Raw genomic sequence first — 23,072 nt, 5'->3', positions numbered from 1 at the left:
AGATTGCATCCAAGTACTGCATTTCGGACTCTTTTGTTGACCATGATGGCTACTCCATTTCTTCTGAGGGATTCCTGCCCACAGTAGTAGATATAATGGTCATCTGAGTTAAATTCACCCATTCCAGTCCATTTTAGTTCACTGATTCCTAGAATGTCGACGTTCACCCTTGCCATCTTGTTTGACCACTTCCAATTTGCCTTGATTCATGGACTTGACATTCCAGGTTCCTATGCAATATTGCTCTTTACAGCATCGAATCTTGCTTCTATCACCAGTCATAGCCACAACTGAGTATTGTTTTTGCTTTGGCTCCATCCCTTCATTCTTTCTGGAGTTATTCCTCCACTGATCTCCAGTAGCATATTTGGCACCTAATGACCTGGGGAGTTCCTCTTTTGGTATCCTATCATTTTGCCTTTTCATACTGTCCATGGGGTTCTCAAGGCAAGAATACTGAAGTGGTTTGCCATTCCCTTCTCCAGTGGACCACACTCTGTCAGACCTCTCCACCATGACCCGCCCGTCTTGGGTTGCCCCGCAGGCATGGCTTGGTTTCATTGAGTTAGACAAGGTTGTGGTCCTAGTGTGATTAGATTGACTAGTTTTCTGTGAGTATGGTTTCAGTGTGTCTGCCCTGTGATGCCCCCTTGCAGCACCTACCATCTTACTTGGGTTTCTCTTACCTTGGACGTGGGGTATCTCTTCACGGCTGCTCCAGCAAAGCACAGCCGCTGCTCCTTACCTTGGACGAGGGGTATCTCCTTACCTCCGCCGTTCCTGATCTTCAACTTGGGATAGCTCCTCTAGGCCCTGGAGGAAATGTCCGAATGGGGATTTGAGTTCAGTTCCATGGCTCTATAGACGCTGCCCATCAAGGCTGCCACCAGAGGGCGCACTCCACCAATTCCCAACTATTTTTCCAATTAATATCATTTCCTGCTGTCCTCAGAAAAGTGATACAAAGGCAGACTTCGACCTGTCTCCCCACCCCAACTCCTATTCACTGGGGGTCCTTGTCCAAAGCGATGGCTCCATTCCGTGCCTCAGTTTGTTCATCTCTATAAAGGGGCCAAGAATAGGACCTACCACTTCATAGCACTGCAGGGAATTAAATAAGACCCTTGCACAGCACCTGAAACTGTCACTCAGTAAAGGTTACTTCTCAGCATTAATGCCTTCTAAGCACACTGCTTGTCCATGGAGAATTCTAGATGACACCTCCCATTGGCATATTGTCTGTGTGCCCTCTGGACTGACCCTCTGAAAGCAAGGGCAGTTCCCTCTCTCATTAGCCAGACAGTGAGGGGTAATCGGTAGGAAGGAGCATGGCATTGTGGGTTCAGACAGACTTGTGTTCAAATCCCAGCTCCATCATTTGCTGGCTATGTGATCTTGGGGAAGCGACCTCACCTCTCTGAGCTCCAATGAAAAGGGTATCATAATCGTTTTGTACTATATGGGCTTGTTGAGATGGCTATGTGCAGTGCCGGGCACTACAGAAGCCCAGAAGACATGGAGGCCTCTCCCATCCCACCCTCCAAGGCCACTCCCTTGGGTCCCTCAGCTGACTTGAGGCCCCAGGCAAAGGGGCAGACCTTAACGTCCTCTGGATCTTGGCCTGTGCGCTCCCCTTCCCCCCACCCTACCAGGGCCCCTATCTACAGGCTACCCTGTTCCAGCCAGTTTTTGAAGTTTGCATTTTTTAAGAGACTAGAGCTCCTGAGCAGAGAGCACCCAGGGATGACCCAGTGAGGATGAAGCAGGCCCTTCTGCTGTGACAGCATTGTCCCAGGACACGGCCTTTGATCCTCCCAATGGGCCATGTGACCCCCTGTAGCCACTGCTGACCAGGCACTGCAGGTGTCTGCATGTGACCACCGAGCAAGTCATGTTCCTTAGACTTAACCCCTGGTAACGACACCTGACATCCACTTGCCAGGCACATGACGCACCTTTTCTCCTTAAATCTTCACAATAACACTAAGAGATCCAGGAAACCCTTAGAATCCTGTTTTAAAGACAAAAAAATAAATAAAACAGAGTCCAAGAAGAGAGGTAACGTCCCCCAGGAACAAACTCTCCTAGATCTCGCTGATACAAAGTCCTAGTTCTTACTCGCTGCATACAGGGGCCCCCAGATGGGAACTGCTGTAGTGTTCAGAGTCCAACCAACACTGATCTAACAGTTTTGTTAATGACACGGTGGCGACCCCATGGACTATACAGTCCATGGAATTCTCCAGGTTGGAATACTGGAGTGGGTAGCTGTTCCCTCTCGAGGTGAACTTCCCAACCCAGGGGTAGAACCCAGGTCTCCCGCATTGTAGGCGGATTTCTTTTTTTACCAGCTGAACCATAAGGGAAGCCCAAGAATACTGGAGTGGGTAGCCTATCCATTCTCCAGGGAATCTTCCCGACCCAGAAATTGAACCAGGGTCTCCTGCGTTGCAGGCGGATTCTTTACCAACTGAGCTATCAGGGAAGCCCACAGTGGCCTAAGCACCATAGAAAACTACTCAAAGAATATGAGCAAACAGTTCACGGAAAAGAAAATGCAGATAGTTACTAAGCCAATGATAACTTGTCAACTTTGCCAACAAGGAAAAGTACAAATCACACCAATGATGACAAAGGTGTTTTTTTTTTTTCCTTACTCAAGAGTTAACCCAGTTGTTAAAAATCAGCACTGGTGAGAAAGCAGGAAAATGGATACTCCCTGATGGGACCTTGCTGTGGGACTGTGACTTGCTACCGCTCTTTATAGAAGGGTGTCGCTGTAGCTGTTGACATTTAAAATCTGCACACCTGCTAATCTGCCTTCCACTTCAGGATTCTGTCCCACTTGTGCCTTAAAGCACGTCTTCAAGGATGTGGACAGAGCACTGTTTGCAAGGAGCGAAACCCAGAAGCAAAGCAAGTGCCCACCCATGTGAGAAAGTTTGCAAAGTTATGGCAACCTCCCTTATCCCACAGAATATCAAGCATCTATTATAACAAATGATTATATTTTTTATTGCCCACACTGCAAGGCTTGCAGGATCCTAGTTCCCCAACCAAGGACTGAACTCAGGCCCTGGCATTGAGAGCACTGAGTCCTACCCACTGGACTGTCAGGGAATTCCCCACAATGACTGATTTTCGACTTAAAAGCACCAGCATGAGGGGTTCCCATGAAGTAGTATTAGTTTTTTTAAAAACACAAGTTGCAAAACAGCATCAATAATATGAGCCTACTTTTTACAAAAGTGGAATGAAATCTAAGTTGGAATTCCTCTATGAGTGTATTTGCATAGAGTCTGTGGTGGGTCCTAGGAAGGAGACAGAGAGCAGTGTTCATTATTTTACTGATTTTCAGACTTTAACGAGCTTTTCTGTCCTTCCAATAAGAAAGTGAAGACAGTTGTAACAAATGACAGGATATTGTGTATAAGAATTCACACTTACTACTCTTCCTTATAAATGTGAATGTCAGTGTTAGGTGTCAGCCTAGCTGGGCTACAGTCCCCTGTTATTGAATAAGCACTAAGCTGGGTGTTGCTGTGAAAGGATTTTATAGATGTGATTAAAGTTCTAATCAGTTGACTTTATGCAAGGGAGGCTATTCTAGACTTTCTGGGTGGGTCTGATCCAACTGTTTCCTTGGTGATTTAATCGCTAAGTCCTGTCTGACTCGTGGGACCCCATGGACTGCAGCCTGCCAGGCTCCTCTGTCCATGGGATTCTCCAGGCAAGAATCCTGGGGTGGGTGATCATTCCCTTCTCCAGGGGATCTTCCTGATCCAGGGATCAAATCAGTGCTGCCTGCATGGGCAGGTGGATTCTTTACCACTAGTGCCACCTGGGAAGCCCAGCCCGATTGGTTGGAAGGCCTTAACTGCAGAGCTGAGGCTTCTGGGAAGAAGCAGTTCCCCCTATGGTTGGCTGGTGCCCAAGAATTTCCAGCCAGGCACCCTGCAAATTTCCAACTTGCCTAGCCACCCCCACAGTCACGGAAATTCATTTCTTGATATAAAAATATATTTTTTTTAACTAGTGATGATCGACTCTTACATTTCTGTGATAAATCTCTTAAACTTGTATCTCCTACTGGTTGTTTCTCTGGTTGAACACTGACCAAAACGATACTCTAGAAAAATTATTTTATAAATGTACCAGAAGAAATGTAAACAGATGCCATTGGTAGCAAAAACCTGGTAACAACACATATATTCATCAACAGAAAAAAGTGGAGAGATCAGCATCTGTGCAGTCATGCCGTGAACTAATTATTACACAGCACAGAAAAGGCACAAACCGCCAGCACAGAGACAACAGGGATGAAGCTCACAAACAGGATGATGAAAGAAAGAAGCAAGTCACAGAGGATTCATAAAGTCCTCTTTGATTTACATAAAATTCAGAAACAGGGAAAACTAAACAAGTCATTGCTTCTGCTGCTCTGCGCTCAGTCATGTCTCACTGCAACACCACGGACTGTAGCCCGCCAGGCTCCTCTGTCCGTGGGATTCTCCAGGCAAGAAGACTGGACTGGGTTGCCGTTCCCTTCTCTAGGGGATCTTTCAGACCCAGGGATTCATCCCTGGTCTCCTGCATTGCAGGCAGATTCTTTACGATCTGAGCCACCTGGGAAGCCCAAGTCATTGCTTAGGAATACTTACCTGTGAAAGTCACTCAGTCATGTCTGACTCTTTGTGACCCCATGGACTATATAGTCCATGGAATTCTCCAGGCCAGAATACTGGAGTTGGTAGCCTTTCCCTTCTCCAGGGGATTGTCCCAACCCAGGGATTGACCCGAGTCTCCCACATCAGCAGGCAGATTCTTTACCAGCTGAGCTACAAAGGAAGCCTACTTAGGAATACTTACATAGTGGTAAAGCTATATGGATAGGTATATAAAATAGATAAATAGACATATAACACAATAGGTATATAATATATCCATTAATAGATATATAGTGAAGTTGCTCAGTCATGTCCGACTCTTTGCGACCCCATGGACTGTAGCCTATCAGACTCCTCCGTCCATGGGATTTTCCAGGCGAGAGTGCTGGAGTGGATTGCCATTTCCTTCTCCAGGGGATCTTCCCGACCCAGGAATCGAACCCAGGTCTCCCACATTGCAGGCAGACACTTAACCATCTGAGCCACCAGGAAGATAATAGATATATAATATATATAAATTATATAAAATTATTTTATACATCAACTCTATATAGCTATATAGTATATATAATATATACCATACATTATAACATTTTATATATTATATAACATAATGTATATATTATATGTATTATATATAGATACCATCTTATAGAGGATACATATATACATAATATGTGTGAATATATATGTTTATAGAACAAAAGAAAGTTTTACACATATAATGATGGAATGATTTACAATCAGCAGTTTGATGGTGATTTCAGGGACTCCTAGGGCTTCCCTCGGAGAAGGCAATGGCAGCCCACTCCAGTGTCCTTGCCTGGAGAACCCCAGGGACGGGGGAGCCTGGTGGGCTGCCGTCTATGGGGTCGCACAGAGTCGGACACGACTGAAGCGACTTAGCAGCAGCAGCAGAGTTTCCCTGGTGGTAAAGAATCTGCCTGCAAATGCAGGAGACCTACATTCAATCCTGCTTTGGGAAGATCCCCTGGAAAAGGAGAGGGACCCTGGAAAGGGAAATGACAGTCCATTCCAGTATTCTTGCCTGGGAAAGCCCATGGACAGAGAAGCCTGGCAAGCTACAGTTCATGGGGTCACAAAGAGTCGGACACAACCGAACTACTAACACTTCCACGTCACTTTCAGGGTTACTGATAGTTCTGTTTTTTTAACTTGAATGGAGGACATTGTTCGTTTCATTATTTTTAAACTTGTAAAGACAGAATGGTGCTGCCATTCCAGTTCTACAAGGATCAGGTCATTAGCCACAGCAGTGGCCCACCTCCAGTGCACCCTGAGGGAAATTCAGGATGCAGAAAGGCAGGAGGGAGCTCTCTGTGTTTGGGATAGATGGCCCCTACAAGGTCAAGATGGATGCATATCTAGGGAAGAATTTCAGTGACCCCAGATTCTTGTATCTTCTCGCCCATAGATAAGCACTAAAATCATTAACTTGAGAAGTCTGCTTTTAGTGATTCTCAGTAATCTTTTATCAAGATGAATGTTCAACTACTTGTATTTCTCAGGCCCCACCTTACTTGTCTCCTGAGAAACGTGTATGCCGGTCAAGAAGCAACATTTAGAACCCGACGAGGAACAATAGCCTGGTTCAAAATTAGGAAATGAGTATGTCAAGGCTTATATTGTCACCCTGCTTATTTAGCTAATATGAAGAATGCATCCTATGAAATGCCACGTTGGATGAATCACAAGTTGGAATCAAGACTTCCGGGAGAAATATCAACAACCTCAAATAGGCCAATGATACCACTCTAATGGCAGAAAGTGAAGAGGAACTAAAGAGCTTGTTGATGGGGGTGAGAGTGAAAAAAAAAAAAAAACTGGCTTAAAACTCAACGTTCAAAAAACTAAGATCATGGCATCTGGTCCTATCACTTCGTGGTGAATAGATGGGAAAAAAGTGGAAACAGTGACAGATTTTTACTTTCTTGGGCTCCAACAATCACCATCTCTGAGGATGGTGATTGTTGTCATGAAATTAAAAGACGCTTGCTTCTTAGAAGAAAAGCTATGACAAACCTAAACAGCGTATTAAAAAGCAGAGATATCACTTGGTCAGCAAAGATCCATTTGGTCGAAGCTATGGTTTCTCCAGTAGTCATGTATGGATGTGAGAGCTGGACCATAAAGAAAGCTGAGTGCTGAAGAATTGATTCTTTCAAACTGTGGTATTGGAGAAGACTCTTGAGAGTCCCTTGGACAGCAAAGAGATCAAACCAGTCAATCCTAAAGGAAATTAACCCTGAATATTCTTTGGAAGGACTGATGCTGAAGCTCCAGTACTTTGGCCACCTGGTGTGAAGAGCTGACTCATTGGAAAAGATCCTGATGTTAGGAAAGATTAAGGGCAGGAGGAGAAGGGGGTGGCAGAGGGATAAGATGGTTGGATGGCATCACTGACTCGGACATGAGTTTGAGCAAACCCCGGGAGATAGTGAAGGACAGGGAAGCCTGGCCTGCTGCAGTCCATGAGGTCGCAAAAAGTCAGACACGACTTACCCACTGAACAACAACAGAGTTTATATATATTCTGAGTCCTCCCAACTCTTTGGAGCAGTTCCTCAGAGCTATCTGAGAGGCTGTCTCTCTGGCTACAGTCCTCAGTGAGGACTTAACCCTATAAAACCTAACACAGCTCTTACGTTGCGCATTTTTATTTCAGTCAACAAACTGTAAACAAGTTTTGCCTCTTTTTGCAAGTATAACACGGTCCACAAGAAAACATTTTTAAAAACTAAGCAAACAAGCAAAAATAAGTTACAAGCCTCCACAGAGAGATGAAGCAGAACATATCTGGAATATCTTGGTGGCGATTAACTGGGTGTTCTCCAGGAACAGGAGGGAATTCTGTAGTATGACGCTGGGGAGAGGCCAAGGAGAAATCAAGGAGCTGGGGGTGGCCTGATCTCTGGCCTCATCCCTTCTCCCCTCAGTTAGTTCAGAGTTCTTCTGACTTCCGGATACCACATAGCGATCTAAACTGCTTCCATGAGTTTAAAAGACACTTGCTCCTTAGAAGAAAAGCTTCTAAGATATGCATGATCTAGAAGAGCAGATTTCATCTTTCTGAAGGAGGCAGAGGAGGAAACGGAGAAGAATCACCACAGGGACTTCCCTGCGGGGTACAGTGGATAAGAATCCACCTACCAATGCAGGGAACATGGATTCCATCCCTTGTCCAGGAAGATTCCATATGCCTCGGAGCAGGTAAGCCTGTGCACCACAACCACTGAGCCAGTGGGTTGCAGGGCCCTCAAGCCACAGCTAATGAGCCCCTGTGCTGCAACTGCGGAAGCCCACGTGCCTAGAGCCCGTGCTCCGAAACAAGAGAAGCCACCCCAGTGAGAAGTCTGTGCGCTGCAGCTAGAGGAAGCCTTCGTGCAGCGTGAAAACTCGGTGAGACCTAAATAAATGAATAAAAATAAATAAAATCCCTCTGTTCTTTAAAAAAAGAAGGAACAACAGAGTATTAAATGGCCGCACAACAGTATTTCACAGGAGATACATCAACTATTTCCTTGGTCCGCCACGGATGGAGATTTAGGATATTTTCAGTGTTTGCACAAACATGAAGATGACACAGTAAACACTCCCAGGCTTAGAGTGTCGTCCAAATGGTCTCCTCTTCAGAAAAGCTCCGGGAGCGACTGAGGCACAAGAAGTGAAGAGAAGTGAAGTCACTCAGTCGTGTCCGACTCTTTGCGACCCCATGGACTGTAGCCTACCAGGCTCCTCTGTCAATGGGATTTTCCAGGCAATAATACTGGAGTGGATTGCCATTTCCTTCTCCAGCGGATCTTCCCGACCCAGGGATCAAACCCGGGTCTCCTGCATTGTCGACAGACGCTTTACCGTCTGAACCACCAGGGAAGTCCTGAGGCACAAGAAACACCTATGTTTTCAAGGCTCTCAAGATTGACATTTAGCAATGGGCAAGTCCCCTTCTAGAAGGATTATTCCCATGCGAACTCCTGGCAATGGCAATGAAAACACTTCCTCGAAGTTGGTACTGTTTGCTGGTTACTGGGCTGCCATGGGAGGTAATGAGCACCCCGTCCCCAGGGGAGTTCAAGTAGGTGTGGTACGACGCTTTGCCCAGGGCTGCTAGGATCGAGAGGGAACTTGCATTGGTTGCAGATGAGACTCAGGTATGCTTAAGGCACCTTCCAAGTCTTTGGGCCTCTTTAGTAAAGACTGGAAGCTCTAATTCTCTCCCTTTTTCCTCTTTTAAGTCTATTACTTGGGCTCACGCTTTCCTCAAACATTTGCTTTGTTCCTGAAGCTGCCACTGTCGATAAAAAGAACAGACTCTGGCTCATCTTCCAGTTCTGCAAAGGGTTCAATCATGACCCACTGCAGGGCACCCTACGGAGCATTTAGGGTTAAAAGAGCATTCTGGGTTTTGGATATATGGCCCCCAGAAAGCTAAGATGCATAACTAAGGGAAGATTTCAATGACCCCAGATTTTTGCATCTTCCCATCCATAGAAAAGCACTAAAATCATTAACTTGAGATGTCTATATTTCTGTCATTAACAATAAACTTTCACCAAGATGTATGCTTGACTACATGTATTTTCCAGGCCAAAAAAATTATATATATACTGGCTTCTCCCCCACCTCTTTGGAGCAATTCCTCAGAGCTATGTGAGAGGCTATCTGTCTGGCTATCGTCCTCAGTAAGGTCCCAATAAAACCGAGATGCCAAGGTTGTGTTTTTTTTCAGTTGACACCACACAGGCCCTGGGCCTTCTGAATACAGCTGCAGAATGTCGGATAGATCTAGCCTTCCTGTGGAGTGATGCAGGACATTTAGTCCATAGCGGTGAAGGGGACTCACCTGGGGTCACTCAGACCTAGGTGCAAAGCTTTGGGTGCCTTGAGGACATTTCCCTCGTCTGCGAAATGGGGATCTCTGTAGCCCTCACCCCACAGTGAAACCACTAGGTGGAATTTCAGGGGAGCTCCTTTATGTCTCAGTGTAGAAAGAATTCAGTGAGAGGCAAAGTGATAGATAGGTGATTTTTTTCAGGCAGCTGAGAGGGTGCTGCACCCCAAGAACTTAGGGCTACAGTTTTATAATCAAAAGTGGGGAGGGGGGAAAAAGACCACCACCTTCTTCATTCTTGAGTAGACGTCATGTTTCCATCATCAGCTCCTCCTCCAGGTTGGGCAGGAGAGTTTTCTTGCCCTACCTGGAGGACTCTTACAGCACTATGGAAAAATTATTTTAGGTCTCAATACAATGATGGTCTTTCACTTTGAAATGTCACCTTTCCATAAATCACTGTTTTTTTTACGTGTGCAGAGAGCATGTTCTAGGGGTCATTAACTTTCTGAGCTCACCGGGCAGGATGTGGGGCTCAGGCCACCATTGTTTTATTGTTTGGGGCCATGACTTATGGTCCTGTTGCTAAACAAACCTGCTTGGTTTTGTGGCTAAGCAAGCCTGCATTCTTGAGTGATTGTTAACTTCCAGGGATCTCCCATTCTTTTTTCTTTACTTACAGTCCCCTAGTGGATTAACTATTTAATCACCTACTTTGCCCCTTTACTCGGTCCCTATCCACAGGGCTATTAAATGGGACAAGCAGAAGGACACTGTCACCTATGCAACTGTACTCTGTAAATCACTATTATCTACAGGCTGAGATTCCAAAGATATGCTCTAGACCACAATGTCATCCTCTCTAGGGTGGGGAGCTAGAGTACTCCAAAGGCAAGGAACTCGAGGGTGGTGGGAGGGGTGGGCAGGTAGGAGAATGAAAGACCACCCAGAGGTGGTGGCCCTTGGGCAGGGTCTAGCACATAAGAGTCTGTCAGGGAGACAAGGGAAGGGCTGGCAACCCAGGCAGGTGGCTCTGGAGGAGCAGAGGTGTGGCTGACTGCTAAGTCCCCTACTTCCCTGGCTAAAGCAGGAGAGGTGGAGGTGGGGATAAAAAATGAAATCAGCAAGGGGAGCTCGGGCTAGACGGTAAAGGCCTTCGATTGATCGCTGGGCTCAGTGTTGGGCCTCGGTTCTCAAGGTGATGAGGAGGCAGGACAGACTTGGAGAGAGGGAGGTGGTGAGATGAGATGTGTGCAGCCTGTGGTAGCGGAGGCTGTTGGAGGAGGAAATCCCCAGACCCCTCTTTCGGTGCCCTACCCCACTCCAGGGGCTTCCCTGGTGGCCCAGACGGTAAAGAATATGTCTGCAATGCAGGAGAAGAGGGTTGGATCCCTGGATCAGGAGGATCCCCTGGAGAAGGGAATGACAACCCACTCCAGTATTCTTGCCTGGAGAATTCCCTGGACAGAGCAGCCTGGCAGGCTCTAGTCCGTGGGGGTCGCAAAGAGTTGGACACGACTGAGCAACTAACACTTAATTACCCTACCCCAACGGAAGGAAAGGAGGCTGGGAAACGGGAGGAGGAACTAGATCCTCCAGGGTGAGTAGGCCAGTCACCTGTTTTGACCTATTTGCCATATTCGTCGTCGTCGTCGTCGTCTTTTTTGGCTCCACTGCGAGGATCTTAGTTTACCACCCAGGAATGGAACCGGTGACCCCTGAAGTGGAAGGGCAAAGTCTTAACCGCTGGACCACAGGGGGATTCCCTGCCATGTTCTTTTAAAGACCAGCCTACTAGATGGAAACGCTGAACCCAATTAGGAGATCTCACAAACAGGCATTACAGGCAGGGCAGCCTGAGTTTGTGTGTGCAAGGCAGAGCGTTCACCAAGTGAAAGTGTCAGTTGCTCAGTTGTGTCCGACTCTGCGATCCCATGGACTCGAGCCCTAAACTAGGGTCCTCTGTCCATGGGAGTCTCCAGGCAAGAATACTGGAGTGGGTTGCCATTCCTTTCTCCAGGGAATCTTACCAACCTGGTACCTTCTCAGATACTTATCACCATTGATTACAAGAAGACTTTTGACGCCGACTCGACCACCCCTCCCTTGGGAAGAGAACCCCCTAGTTTCACCGTATAAAAGTTCCTCTCCGGCCTCCTATGGTTTATATGCATGAGGTTTCATCTCAGCTTCTGCTTTAGCAGCGAAAGCAGAACCGACCTGCAGGTGACTGAGAACAGGAAGGAGAGTGGGGAAGACCCTCGGGACCGCGCAGGGTGCCTGCGCCTTTAATACAAGGGATGAGCCCTTGGGGGCGAGTCCGCTGGGCGGGGTTGTATGAGGGGCGTGGCCGGCGCGGGGAGAGCCGGGGCCGTGCCTGGGGCAATCCCGCGGACTAGACCCGGATGCGACTGCGGGAGGGGAGCGCGAGTCCGAGCCGTCTGGGGCAGAAGGTCAGGCGGCGCGGGCCGGCGGGCGGAGGCTGGAAAGGCTGTGAAGCCCAGCGGGGTCGAGGTGCGGAGTTTGCGGGTCCGAGGCCCGGCAGGAGGTAAGAGGAGGCTCCCCGCCCGCCTAGGCGCGGCGGTAGGATCACGCATCCGGAGTTCATCTGCTCAACATCCGCCAGGATTGGGAAACGGAGCACTTGGACGTTCCCGGGGTCTCGCACCTAGAAAGTGCAGCCGCAGAAGTGATCGTAACCCCAGTTTCCTGCCTCTGCTCCTCCCGATCAGGTCTGCAGAACTTCCGATCATCTGAAAGTCTAGCCTCGGAGAAGCGCACAGCCGCGCTCAATAAATGCTCCCTTGTGAGCGAGCACGAGAAATCGGCTGCCAATAGAGAGGAGACTCGTGTTGATCCTTAAGTTGGGAACACTTGAGGGCGTGAGCCCTTGTTAAATTTTAAATGAACCCTTATCGTTTGCTCTGACGCGCCAGCGTTTGTCTTCATTTTACGGATGAAGAATCAGAGGCTCAGAGACGTGGAGTGACCTCCCTAAGGCCGCATAGCGCCCCAGTGGCTAAGCCTGTATTGCAGACCTGGAGTGTCGGCTCCAAGTCAGTGCCAAGTGCGGTTACAGAGAACTGCGGAAGGGAAGAGCCTGTCAACAGGTGAGTAAAGAGTGCTGAGACAGGCCCTTCTGCGCCCCTTTCCTTCCCCCAGGCACCCCCTCCCCCGCCAGAACTTTGAGCAAAGATTTACCAAAAGAAAAAAAAAAGCGTTGTTTTCTGGGTTTTGTTTTTCTTGAAAGCAAAGCAGTCTCATTAGCAACACGTGGAAGAGCCAAAAGAAGAAAACTAGCATGCCAGGGACTTTTTTTTCTTTTTCCCCATTCCAGTTTAATTTCTTTGGAAGAAAAATTAAGCTAGTTTTTCCCTAGTGTTGAGGGAAAAGACATGCTAAAGTCCAGCCCAGCTCTGCTGCTAACGGGCTGTGTAACTTTGAGCAATTCATTTCCCCCTAGGCCTTGATTTCCCCATCAGAGGCAGTTATTGCCCTGGGTTTCCATGGAAACACTACTGGGGGCTCAGGAGGAAGGGCTATGTACTCTGCCTGCTAGATGAGTCAGGCCCAGCCAGAATGTGGCTTCTACATCAGCTCTCTTTTGGAGGGGGATGGGAGAGGGGCATTCTTCAGGCCCCTCCTGTTGGGTCCTGTGGTCTGGTCTTCTGTGACACTGTCCCTTTCTCACTCCTACCCAGCAGGCCACTGGAGGTGCCAGCTGTTTGGAACTGAAACACTACAGAAGGGGAAGCATTGGGTGAGGGCCGGGCCCCTTGGGGGCTGATGGCCGGAGGACTGCTGAATGTGTCCTGGGTCCTGAGTTTGCTCTGTGTGCTGCAAATGGTGGAGACAGTGTCCGGGGCCAGGGCCGCATCTTCAGGGTCCCACATTAGCTCCCAGTTTCCAGCCTCAGGTGTGAGCCAGACCAGCGTGGTAGACGTGAGTATCCACGCAGGGAACTGGTATCTGGTGGGGACGTATTCAGATGATTTGGTATTTATTGAGCACCCACTCTGTACCAGGCACTGAGCTGAACCCTGGAATATGCCAGGCAACATATACTGTAGACAAAAATCCCTGCCCTGATGGAGTGAACAGTCTCCTAGGAGGATGGCTAAATAAACATGTAGATTTCAGGCAGTAAGATGCTAAGTTCTCTGCAGATGAAGAGGATGAAGTGGTATTGTGGAGTGGAGGCTGTGAGGTACAGGGAGTATTTACAACTGTTTCAGATTGGGTGGTCACACATGGCTTCTGGGAGGAAGTGACTTTAAGCCAAGCCCTGAGTGGAGAAAGGAAGCCACTTGTAACAGACACCAGAAGGAAGAACATTCCAGGTGGAAAGAAAAACATGTGCAAAGGCCCTTAGGCAGGAACAAGCTTAGTGGATTTCTAGAACTGTGAGGAGGCCAGAATGGCTGGAACAGGGTGAGTCAGTGGGGAGAATGTTAAGAATGAAGATGGAGATGTAGTGGTGGTCAGATTACCAAAGGCCTTAGGAGCTAAAGCTAGGAGGTGAGATTTGTTTTATGACAGTGGGGGGCCCATGGAAGGTTTTCAGCAGGGAATTATCATAAATCTGATTTATTTCTTCCAAGAATGTCTCTGGCTTCTCTGGAGAAAATGGACTGAGAGGATTGAGGGTAGCAGCAGGGAGACCAGTGGGAAAGCTCTGGCAGCTTCCCAGGTGATGGTTGTGCAACAGAGGAAAGAGGTGGCGGGACTTGGAGTAAGTGTCGGAAGCACAACAAGCAGGAGGCACTGATGGTTTGGATGGAGGGGCAAAGTGGTGGAAGAAAGGAGTCAAAGATGGCTCCAGATTTCTGGCCTTAGTGTCTTGGTGGGTAGTGCCTTTGATTTGGATGCACCAAAGGAGAAACAGTGATGAGAGCAAGGAGGCTTCCTCCTGAGACAGGGAGGTATGCAGGCGGTGGAGACAGGCTGCAGGGAACTTGCATCATTCTGTTCTGATGTCTGTAAGGGGAGGGGAGGTCACAGTGGATCCAGAGTGAAAATCTGAAGGCAGGGGGCTGGATTCTCACTTCATATTTTCTTCGGTGGGAGGACAAACAGAGTAACAAACTCCCCCCCACCTGAATGGACAGCTGAGAGAGTGTTTAGCGCCCACGGCAACTTTATGGGGCCGCAGAATACCTTCATGCCCTTTGTTTGAACCAGGCAAACGGTAATTATGCCCATTTTATAGATGGGAAAGTGATTTGTGGTTACTCTAGGTTATAAAATTGACTGCTGCCTCTTGGAGGCAGGAAAATGGGGGTTTCTCTGTGGCTTGGGTCAGATAATCTCTCTGAGTTATTGAGCCAGCGCTGTGCAGAACTCACCAAATCCTGCCCTTAACCCCCTAAGATGAGTCTGATGATTTCTGTGTTGCCCATGAGGAGGCTGAGGTTTAGGGAGGGGAAGTTGGCCATTAGGGAAGTTGCAGAGCCAGGACGCGAACTCATTGCTGCCTTCTGCTGAATCCAGATCCTTCCTCTCTGGCTTACCGTCTCCCAGGACTACACAGGTGGCTGCCCTTTTGAAAGTCCTGCCAGCCTCTGGCCAGGGAGCCTGCAGGCTAGGAAAGGCCACCCACTCCTCACCTAGGTCCTTTATGTAGTCACTCATTCAACAAATATTTATTGAGCACCTATTATGTGCCAGGAACCGTGCTACACGTGAGGAGTAAATCATTCAGTTCCTGCCCTCATGGAGCTTATGTTTCTAGTTGGGGACGCACATGAGCGACAGGCTCACAGGTCAGGTAAATCCACAGGATTTCACTGAGCGACAAGGATCACAAAACAGGGTAGGAATGTGATGGTGTGAGATGGAAAGAGGTGACCACTTTTTCCTTGGGCTGTCAGGACAGGCCTCTCTGTGTACAGAGGCCTGAAGCTTTGCAAAGATATAGCAGAACAGCACGTGCAAAGGCCCCAAGACAGGAGCAGAAGGCATTGTCATGTCGCAAACTTTGGGAGGCCGGAGTGGCTAGAACAGTGAGCTAGGGGGTGAAGGATGAAGGAGGAGACAGGAGAGGGAAGCCAGATTGCCTGGGGCTTTGTGGACCACTGGAGAAAGCAGTGGCAACCCACTCCAATATTCTGGCCTGGAAAATCCCATGGACAGAGGAGCCTGGTAGGCTATAGTCCACGGGGTCACAAGGAGTTGGACACAACTGAGTGACTTCACTTTCACTTTGTGGACCACTGTGCAAAGTGGGTCCATTCCTAGGCATAAGATGGGAGCCATGCTAGCTTTTAGAACACGGGAGGGACATGATCTGGGTTTTTGTTGTTGTTGTCACTGGACTGCCAGGGAAGTCCCCAGGAGGGACATGATCTGATTTCAGTTTTTACAAGGATCCCACTTGCTGCGGTGGGAGAATCAGCTGGAATGGGCAGAGGCAGGGAGCAGGCTGGCAAAGCCCCTGGGGGAGATGGTGGTAGTAGCTTTGGGAAGGGGACCAAATTAAGATTTTTTTGTCGGGGGGTGGGGAATAGTACTGGGCCACCCAGTGCCTTCATCCTTCCAAGTGTGACCTCAGAGGGCAGAGACTTGTTTGGCATCAGACTACCAGGGCCCAGTAATTCCAGGACACTCCTTTTGGGAAGAAGGAAATCTGAAAAAAAAAAAAAAAATCTCTACAGATCTGACAGACTGGACATTTAGGGCTGACCCTTGTGGTCCCGAGGGGAACAAGCTAACAGGTACAGAGAGCTCTTTATCTCTACTCTCAATTTTCACCTCTGGAAAAAGTAGTAATCAACGCTTGTTGTACTGAACACTGAGTATGAACCAGGCACTGTTTGAAGCACATGGGTGAGCTGGTTTAGCCCCTCATTTTAGGATCTGGCAAAGTTCAGCCCACAGGTCAGATCAGGTCCACTGCTGGGTTTTGTACAGCCCAGGAGCTGGGGATGGTTTTCACTTGTTTTAATGAAATAATTAATTTTTGGCTGAGCTGGGTCTTCGTTGCCGTACACAGGCTTTCTCTCATTATGCTGAGGGAGGGCTAGTCTCTGCTCGTGGAGCGCGGGCTTCTCACTGCGGTGGCTGCTCCTGTCGCAGAGCACAGATCTAGAGCTCGCGAGCTCAGTAGTGTGGCTCATGGGCTTAGTTGCCCCATGTGAATCTTCCTGGACCAGGGATTGAACCCGTGCCCCCTGCGTTAGCAGGCAGGTTCTTAACCACTGGGCCACCAGAGAAGGTCTTGAGAATTGTTTTTATATTTTCAAATGATCGAAAAAATTTTTGAAATAATGGTATTTCGTGATGCATGAAAACTTAATTCACACCTCAGTGTCTGTTAAGTACACCTTTATTGGTATGCAGTCATGCCTGTTTATTATCACGGCTGATGCTTTCACACGATCAGCCAGAGTTGAATGGTTTCAGTAGAGAACTTTGGGCCCTCAGAGGAGGAAGCATTTAGCCCTTCACAGTTTGCCGACCCCTGCCTCGTTTTATAAAGGCGGGAACTGAGGCACAGAGAAGCTGAGTTGCCCAGAGTCGCACAGCTCTGAGTGGGGAAGCGGGATGTGGAGCCAGGCTGCGTGGCTCCAGAGCCCTGTCCTCAGAAGCAGGGTGCCGCCTGGCCTTGCTGAGCGGTTGTCACAAGGCCGAGGGGCCTCTGGAAAATAGTGTTTTCTACTCCTGGGTTGGGGTCCTGGTGGGAGACCTGTGATTTTCCACTCCTTGGAGGACTTGCCCTGTTGGGGTCCAGCCGTGGGGCTGGGAGAATAGAAGGACGTATGCTGACAGGAGCTAGGAGAAGGGAGTTTCCACCCCAGGTCACATCCATCACTCCTCTTGCGGGAGCTGGTCAGCGAGGTTCAGAACGTGAGATGTCTTTGAGTGTTTTAATGTCGGCAGGTAACTGACTCTAGATGAGTGCTGTCACTTCCAGTTGCTGCTGTAACAAATTGCTACAAACTTAGTGGCTTAAAATGAGCACACGTTTGTTATCTGGGGGGTCAGAAGCCCAAAATGGGTTTCACTGGATTAAAATCAAGGTGTCAGTACCGTGTTCCTTTCAGAGGTTCCAGGGGAAGGTCCGTTCCCTTACCTTTTCCAGCTTCTAGAAGCTTCCTGCATTACCTCCTTGGCTTTTGGCCTCTTCCTCCATCTTCAAAGTCACCAGCCTAGCATCTTTCTCTTTCTCTACCCCCACTTCCTCCCTCTGCCCCTCTCCCCACCTCTCCCCTTCTCACTCACTGTCTCTCTCGCTGTCTGGACCTCTGCTTCCTTCGCATCTCTATCACTTTGACCCTTGTACCTCTCTCTTATAAAAATCCTGTGATGACATCTAAAGCCCTCCAGGTAATTCTGGACAATCCCCCCATCCCAAGAGCCTCAATTTAATCACCTCTGCAAAGCCCCTTTTGCCATGTGAGGTCACACTTCACAGGCTCTAGGGATTAGGACTGGACATTTTTTGGGATCACTCCTCAGCCAGGGAGGATGAACCAGGAGCTTGTGATTCCACACTGTCCCTCCCAGCCTCTCATCCCTGCTAAGCCACCCACTGTCCTGCTCATGCACAAGGAAGTGCCTTTGGCTGCAGGTAACAACATTTGGAGAGAGCATTGAGGTAATGAAAACCCGAGCCTTTCTTAATGGGCCCCGACCAAAAAATGGAAACAATTTAGAATTGTCCTCTAGGTACTGGAGTTGTGGAATTGTTTGGCTTCTTAATGGAGGCAGCGTGGACTTTGATAGTCTACATTCTGCGTGCACGCGTGCATGCTCAGTTGCGTCCGACTCTTTGCGACCCCCTGGACTGTAGCCCACCAGGCTTCTCTGTCTATGGGATTCTCCAGGCAAGAATACTGGAGTGGGTTGCCATTTCCTCCTCCAGGGGATCTTCCCGACCCAGGTCTCCTGCATTTCTTGCACTGGCAGGTGGATTCTTTACCACTGAGTCACCTAGGAAGCCCCCATCTACAGTTTGATAGTCAATTATAAAGGGTGTGTGCAGAAGCACTTAACAAAACATGTGGCACCAAGATCTGATGGCCAGGCTGGGTTTGATGAAGACTGCCCTGTAGGTGAGGAAGGCAAGGTCCAGACACCTTAAAGGGGCCGTTTCCCTGGTGCTCAGATGGTAAAGAATCTGCCTGCAGAGTGGGAGACTGGGGTTTGCTCCCTGGCTTGGGAAGATCCCCTGGAGAAGGGGATAATCTCCAGCATTCTTGCCTGGAGAATCCCCATGGACAGAGGAGCCTGGCCGGCTGTAGTCCATGGGGTCACAAAGAGTCGGACACAGCTGAGCACACAGCGCAGCAAGGGTCACCCAGTGAGCTGGTAGCAAAACTGGGGCGCAGACTCAAGGCTGCCTTTCCTCTCAGCTACCTGGTCTTCCACACCAGTCTTACTGGTGTAGGATGGAAAACTGACAGCCCGTGGGCTAATCTAGCTGCTGTGGTTTTGGTTTTGGCTTCGTTTGGTTTTTGGTAGTGTGGGGTGGTGGTGGTTCAGTTGCTAAGTCATGTCCGACTCCATGACCCCATGGACTGCAGCACGCCAGGCTTCCCTGCCCTGCACTGTCTCCTGCAGTTTGCTCGAACTCACGTCCATTGAGTCGGTGATGCCATCCAACCATCTCGTCCTCTGTCGCCCCTTTCTCCTGTGGCCTTCAGTGTTTCCCAGCATCAGTCTTTTCCAATGAGCTGGCTCTTCACCTCAGGTGGCCAAAGTATTGCAGCTTCAGCCTCCCACCTTGCAGTGAATATTGAGGGTTGATTTCCTTTAGGATTGACTGGTTTGATCTCCTTGCAGCCTTTCGTTTTGTAACTTGGATGCCTTCCAGCAGGGCACACCACCTCCAGCTCATCACCACCCTTGCCAGCAGCCCCGGTGGTTTTAGACAGGCTGTGTGCCCTGGGGTGAGTCCCTTTGCCTCTCTGTGCTTCAGTCTTCTCATTTGTGAAGTGGGAACAATTGTACCAACCTCCTAGGTCTGTTTTGAAGACTGGGCGAGTTGGGGTCCAGCACAGTGTGTGGCAATGGCAACCCACTCCAGTACTCTTGCCTGGAAAATCCCATGGATGGAGGAACCTGGTAGGCTATAGTCCACGGGGTCGCAAAGAGTCGGACACGACTGAGCGACTTCACTTTCACAGTGTGTGGCAAAAAATTATGAGTCCTGACTGTGTGCGAGACTTTGATGGGGGAGGCGGACATTAAGTCAGTCTGTCATCCTACAAATAACGGGGGATTTCAAAACCCAAGAAGTGCTTTGAAAAGGAAGACCAGGGGTGAAGAGAGTTTGTAACTGGAGGATCTGCCATGTTTTGGGTAGGGTGGTCAAGGAAGACTTCCTGGAAGAAGCATCTGAGGATTGGAGGATGAACCAGTGGTGTTTTCTTGAGGAAGATGCCCCAGGCAGAAGGAACAGTGCATGAAATAGGTGTGGCGGGCTCAGTGTGGCATCTAGAGAGAGCCAGTAAGCAGGGGATAGAGGTTACCAGAAATCGCACCTCCAGCATTGCCTTGGTAGAAGTTCAGAGAGGGCTTGTGGAGGGGTTAGAACCATTAAGCGAAGAGTTCAGTGGCATTCAAGACATTCTCATTGTGCAACCATCACCACCATCTATCTCCAGGACTTTCTCATCTTGCAAAACTGAAGCTGTTCTCATTAAATAACTCTCCACTTCCCCTTCCCCAGCTGGCAGTCACCATTCAGGTTTCTGTTTCTGTCTCACTGCTCCCAAGTACCTCGTATAAATAATGATGGAGAAGGGAATGGCTACCCACTCCAGTATTTTTGCCTGGAGAATCCCATGGACAGAGGAGCCTGGCAGACTACAGTCCATGGGGTCCCAGAGTCGGACACAACTGAGCATTAAATACTTTCCTGTTTCACTTCACATGATGTCTTCAGGGTCCGTCCATGTAGTAGCTTGTGTCAGAATTTTCTCCCCCCTTTTAAGGCTGAATAGCATTTCATCATATGGATAGGCCACGTTTTGCTCAGCCTATTCATCCACTGATGGACACTTGGGTTGTTCCTAAACCTTTTGGCTATTGCGAATCAGGCTACTATGAATACGGGTGTGCTAATGTCTCTTTGAGACCTGACTTTCAGTTCTTTTTCATGTATACCCAGAAGTGGATTTGCTGGATTGTATGGTAATTCTATTTTCCAGGTATTCTATTTTTTTTTCCAGTTTTTGTTAAGATACAATTGACCTACAGTACCATGTAAGTTTAAGATGCATAGCGCAATGCTTTGACTGACTTATATTATGAAATGATGACCACAATAAGTTTAGAGAACATCCATCATCTTCTACAGACACAGAAGCCCCAGGGGCAAGGGAGCTGGGGTATTATACACCAACTCCTATCAGTCATCAGGTGAGCAGAGCACCTGATGAGAACTCTTGGGATCTACTGCCTTAACATCTTTCATATATACCATCCAGCAGTATTAACTATAGTCATCACTTCGTACATTACATACCTAGAACTGGTTATTGTATTTTTAATTTGGGGAGGGGGGCCTGCCATGCTCTTTTCCACAACATCTGTACCATTTTTATGTCCCCAACAGGAGTTGCACAGGGGTTCCATTTCTCCCCAGCCTCTCTCACACGTGTCAGCATGAATCTTTCTAATGAATATTCAGGGTTGATTTCCTTTAGAACTGACTGGCTTGATCTCTTTGCCGTCCAAGGGGCTCTCGAGGCTTCTCCAGCACCACAATTCAAAAGCATCAATTCTTCGGCGCTCCGCCTTCTTTATGGTCCAACTCTCACATCCGTATGTGACTATTGGAAAAACCATAACTTCGACTATACAGACCTGACCCAGGAATTGAACCTGCGTCTCTTTGTGTCTCCTGCATTGTCAGGCAGGTTCTTTACCATTAGTGCCACCTGGGAAGCCCCAGGTAGAGCTTTGGGGAGGGTATTTTAGCAAAATCCCTCAGAGGTTTAAGATATTTCTCCTTCTGCGACAGACACTCTTAGGGCTCTGCCCATATCCTTTGGACCTCCTTTTTTTTTTTTTCTTCCAGCCATGCTGTATAGTTTATGGGATGTTAGTTTTCTGACTAGGGTTTGAACCCAGGCTCTCGGCAGTGAAAGCGCAGAGTCCCGACCACTGGACCATCAGGCAGTTTCTGACCCTGCCATTTTGATGGGCTTCTGTTGACTTCAGGTCACCAGCATCTTCTTCCAGAAGCACCTGCAAGCATGGCAGGCCAGAAGTGCCGGGGACCTAGCAGCTCTCTCCCCGGCTCTGCTCACCTGATGACTGATAGGAGTTGGTGTATAATACCCCAGCTCCCTTGCCCCTGGGGCTGCCAGCCCATGGCGGGCACCATCTCAGCCCAGCCTGCGCTGGTTGCTTCTCCCGTCCCTGGCTCACTTCCCTGTCTTGGTGCTTGTGCTTTCCACACCTCCCCACTGTGCTGCTTGCTTAGAAATCCTTGTCTCTAGGGCGCTTCTGGAGGAACCCAGGCTGTAAGACTGTCTGACTCAGCACTTTCACTTCTGGAAATCTCTCTGACCAAACATTCTCACATGTGCCCAGAGAGTCACGTGCAAGGACATTGACTGTTGGTGCTAATGGAAAAGTAGACACACTCAACTGCTTGTCATTAGGGAAATGTTCCCTCTATTGCAAGTCATCCATGGCATGAACTCCAGAGAGTACCGTGAGCCAGGAATGGGGCAGTAATGGTCAAGGACAGGAAATTTAGAAGAACCTCAAATTGCCTGGATTCCAGCGCTTTCTCTACCACTGAGTGGGCCCTGAAATACTGTCTTTTAAATCTCCTTATCTGTGTAATAGGCTTCCCGGGTAGCTCAGATGGTAAAGCGTCTGCCTACAATGCAGGAGACCCGGGTTCGATCCCTGGGTCAGGAAGATCCCCTGGAGAAGGAAATGGCAACCCACTCCAGTATTCTTGCCTGGAGAATTTCATGGATGGAGGAGCCTGGTGGGCTAATCTTATCTTTCTTATAAGATCAGTGTGTAGATTAACTGAGGTAACCTTTTAAGCTCAGCACTGTGCCTGGCATATAGAAATCACCCAGAATGTTTTTACTTTCTTCATTATGTCTGTCAATATGTTAATAAATGGCACGTCTGTGAAGTGGTAAATGTCAAGTTTTAGAAACGAGAACTTTAGGACAGACCCATTTCTATAAAACAAAACAAACTCTGTACTAAGATGTATCTACAAATGTCATTAAACTGAGAAATGTCTGTAAGGGTCTGCTTCAAGCTGGTCATGGCAGGAGAGAGGTGGGATTATGGAGGGCAGGGATGAGAAAGGAGAATTTAGAAATCGTTACATATTCTTTTCCTTTTTCTTTTTTTTGCCATGCTGCGTGACTTGCTGAATCTTAGTTCCCCATCCAGAGAATGAACCCAAGCCCTGGCAGTGAAAGCTCTGAGTCCTAACCACTAGACCACCAGGAAATTTCCTGTTTTGTTTTAAATATGTGTATTCATGACTTGCTTCCCAGGTGGCTCAGTGGTAAAGAATCTGCCTGCCAATGCAGGAGACACGGGTTCGATCCCTGGGGTGGGAAGAT

The 23,072-nt window shown here is 48.5% G+C and overlaps 1 protein-coding gene and 1 non-coding gene across 2 annotated transcripts in view; both read left to right on the top strand.

Annotated features, from left to right (window-relative positions):
- Positions 1-11,936: 11,936 nt before the first annotated feature.
- Positions 11,937-23,072, top strand: part of SLC8B1 (solute carrier family 8 member B1) — a 29,177-nt gene continuing 18,041 nt past the window's right edge. Inside the window, exons 1-2 of the mRNA XM_052654736.1 lie at positions 11,937-12,629; positions 13,221-13,461. Coding sequence (XP_052510696.1) covers positions 13,306-13,461 — 156 coding nt within the window. The 5' untranslated portion in view covers positions 11,937-12,629; positions 13,221-13,305. The remainder of the gene's footprint in view (positions 12,630-13,220; positions 13,462-23,072) is intronic.
- Positions 22,327-22,398, top strand: TRNAC-ACA (transfer RNA cysteine (anticodon ACA)). The gene has a single exon. It is a non-coding gene; the product is annotated as a tRNA-Cys (tRNA).

The sequence above is a fragment of the Budorcas taxicolor genome, chromosome 17, assembly GCF_023091745.1.
Source record: "Budorcas taxicolor isolate Tak-1 chromosome 17, Takin1.1, whole genome shotgun sequence".
Classification (NCBI taxonomy): Eukaryota; Metazoa; Chordata; class Mammalia; order Artiodactyla; family Bovidae; genus Budorcas; species Budorcas taxicolor.
This window is presented reverse-complemented; position numbering and strand designations above follow the sequence as displayed.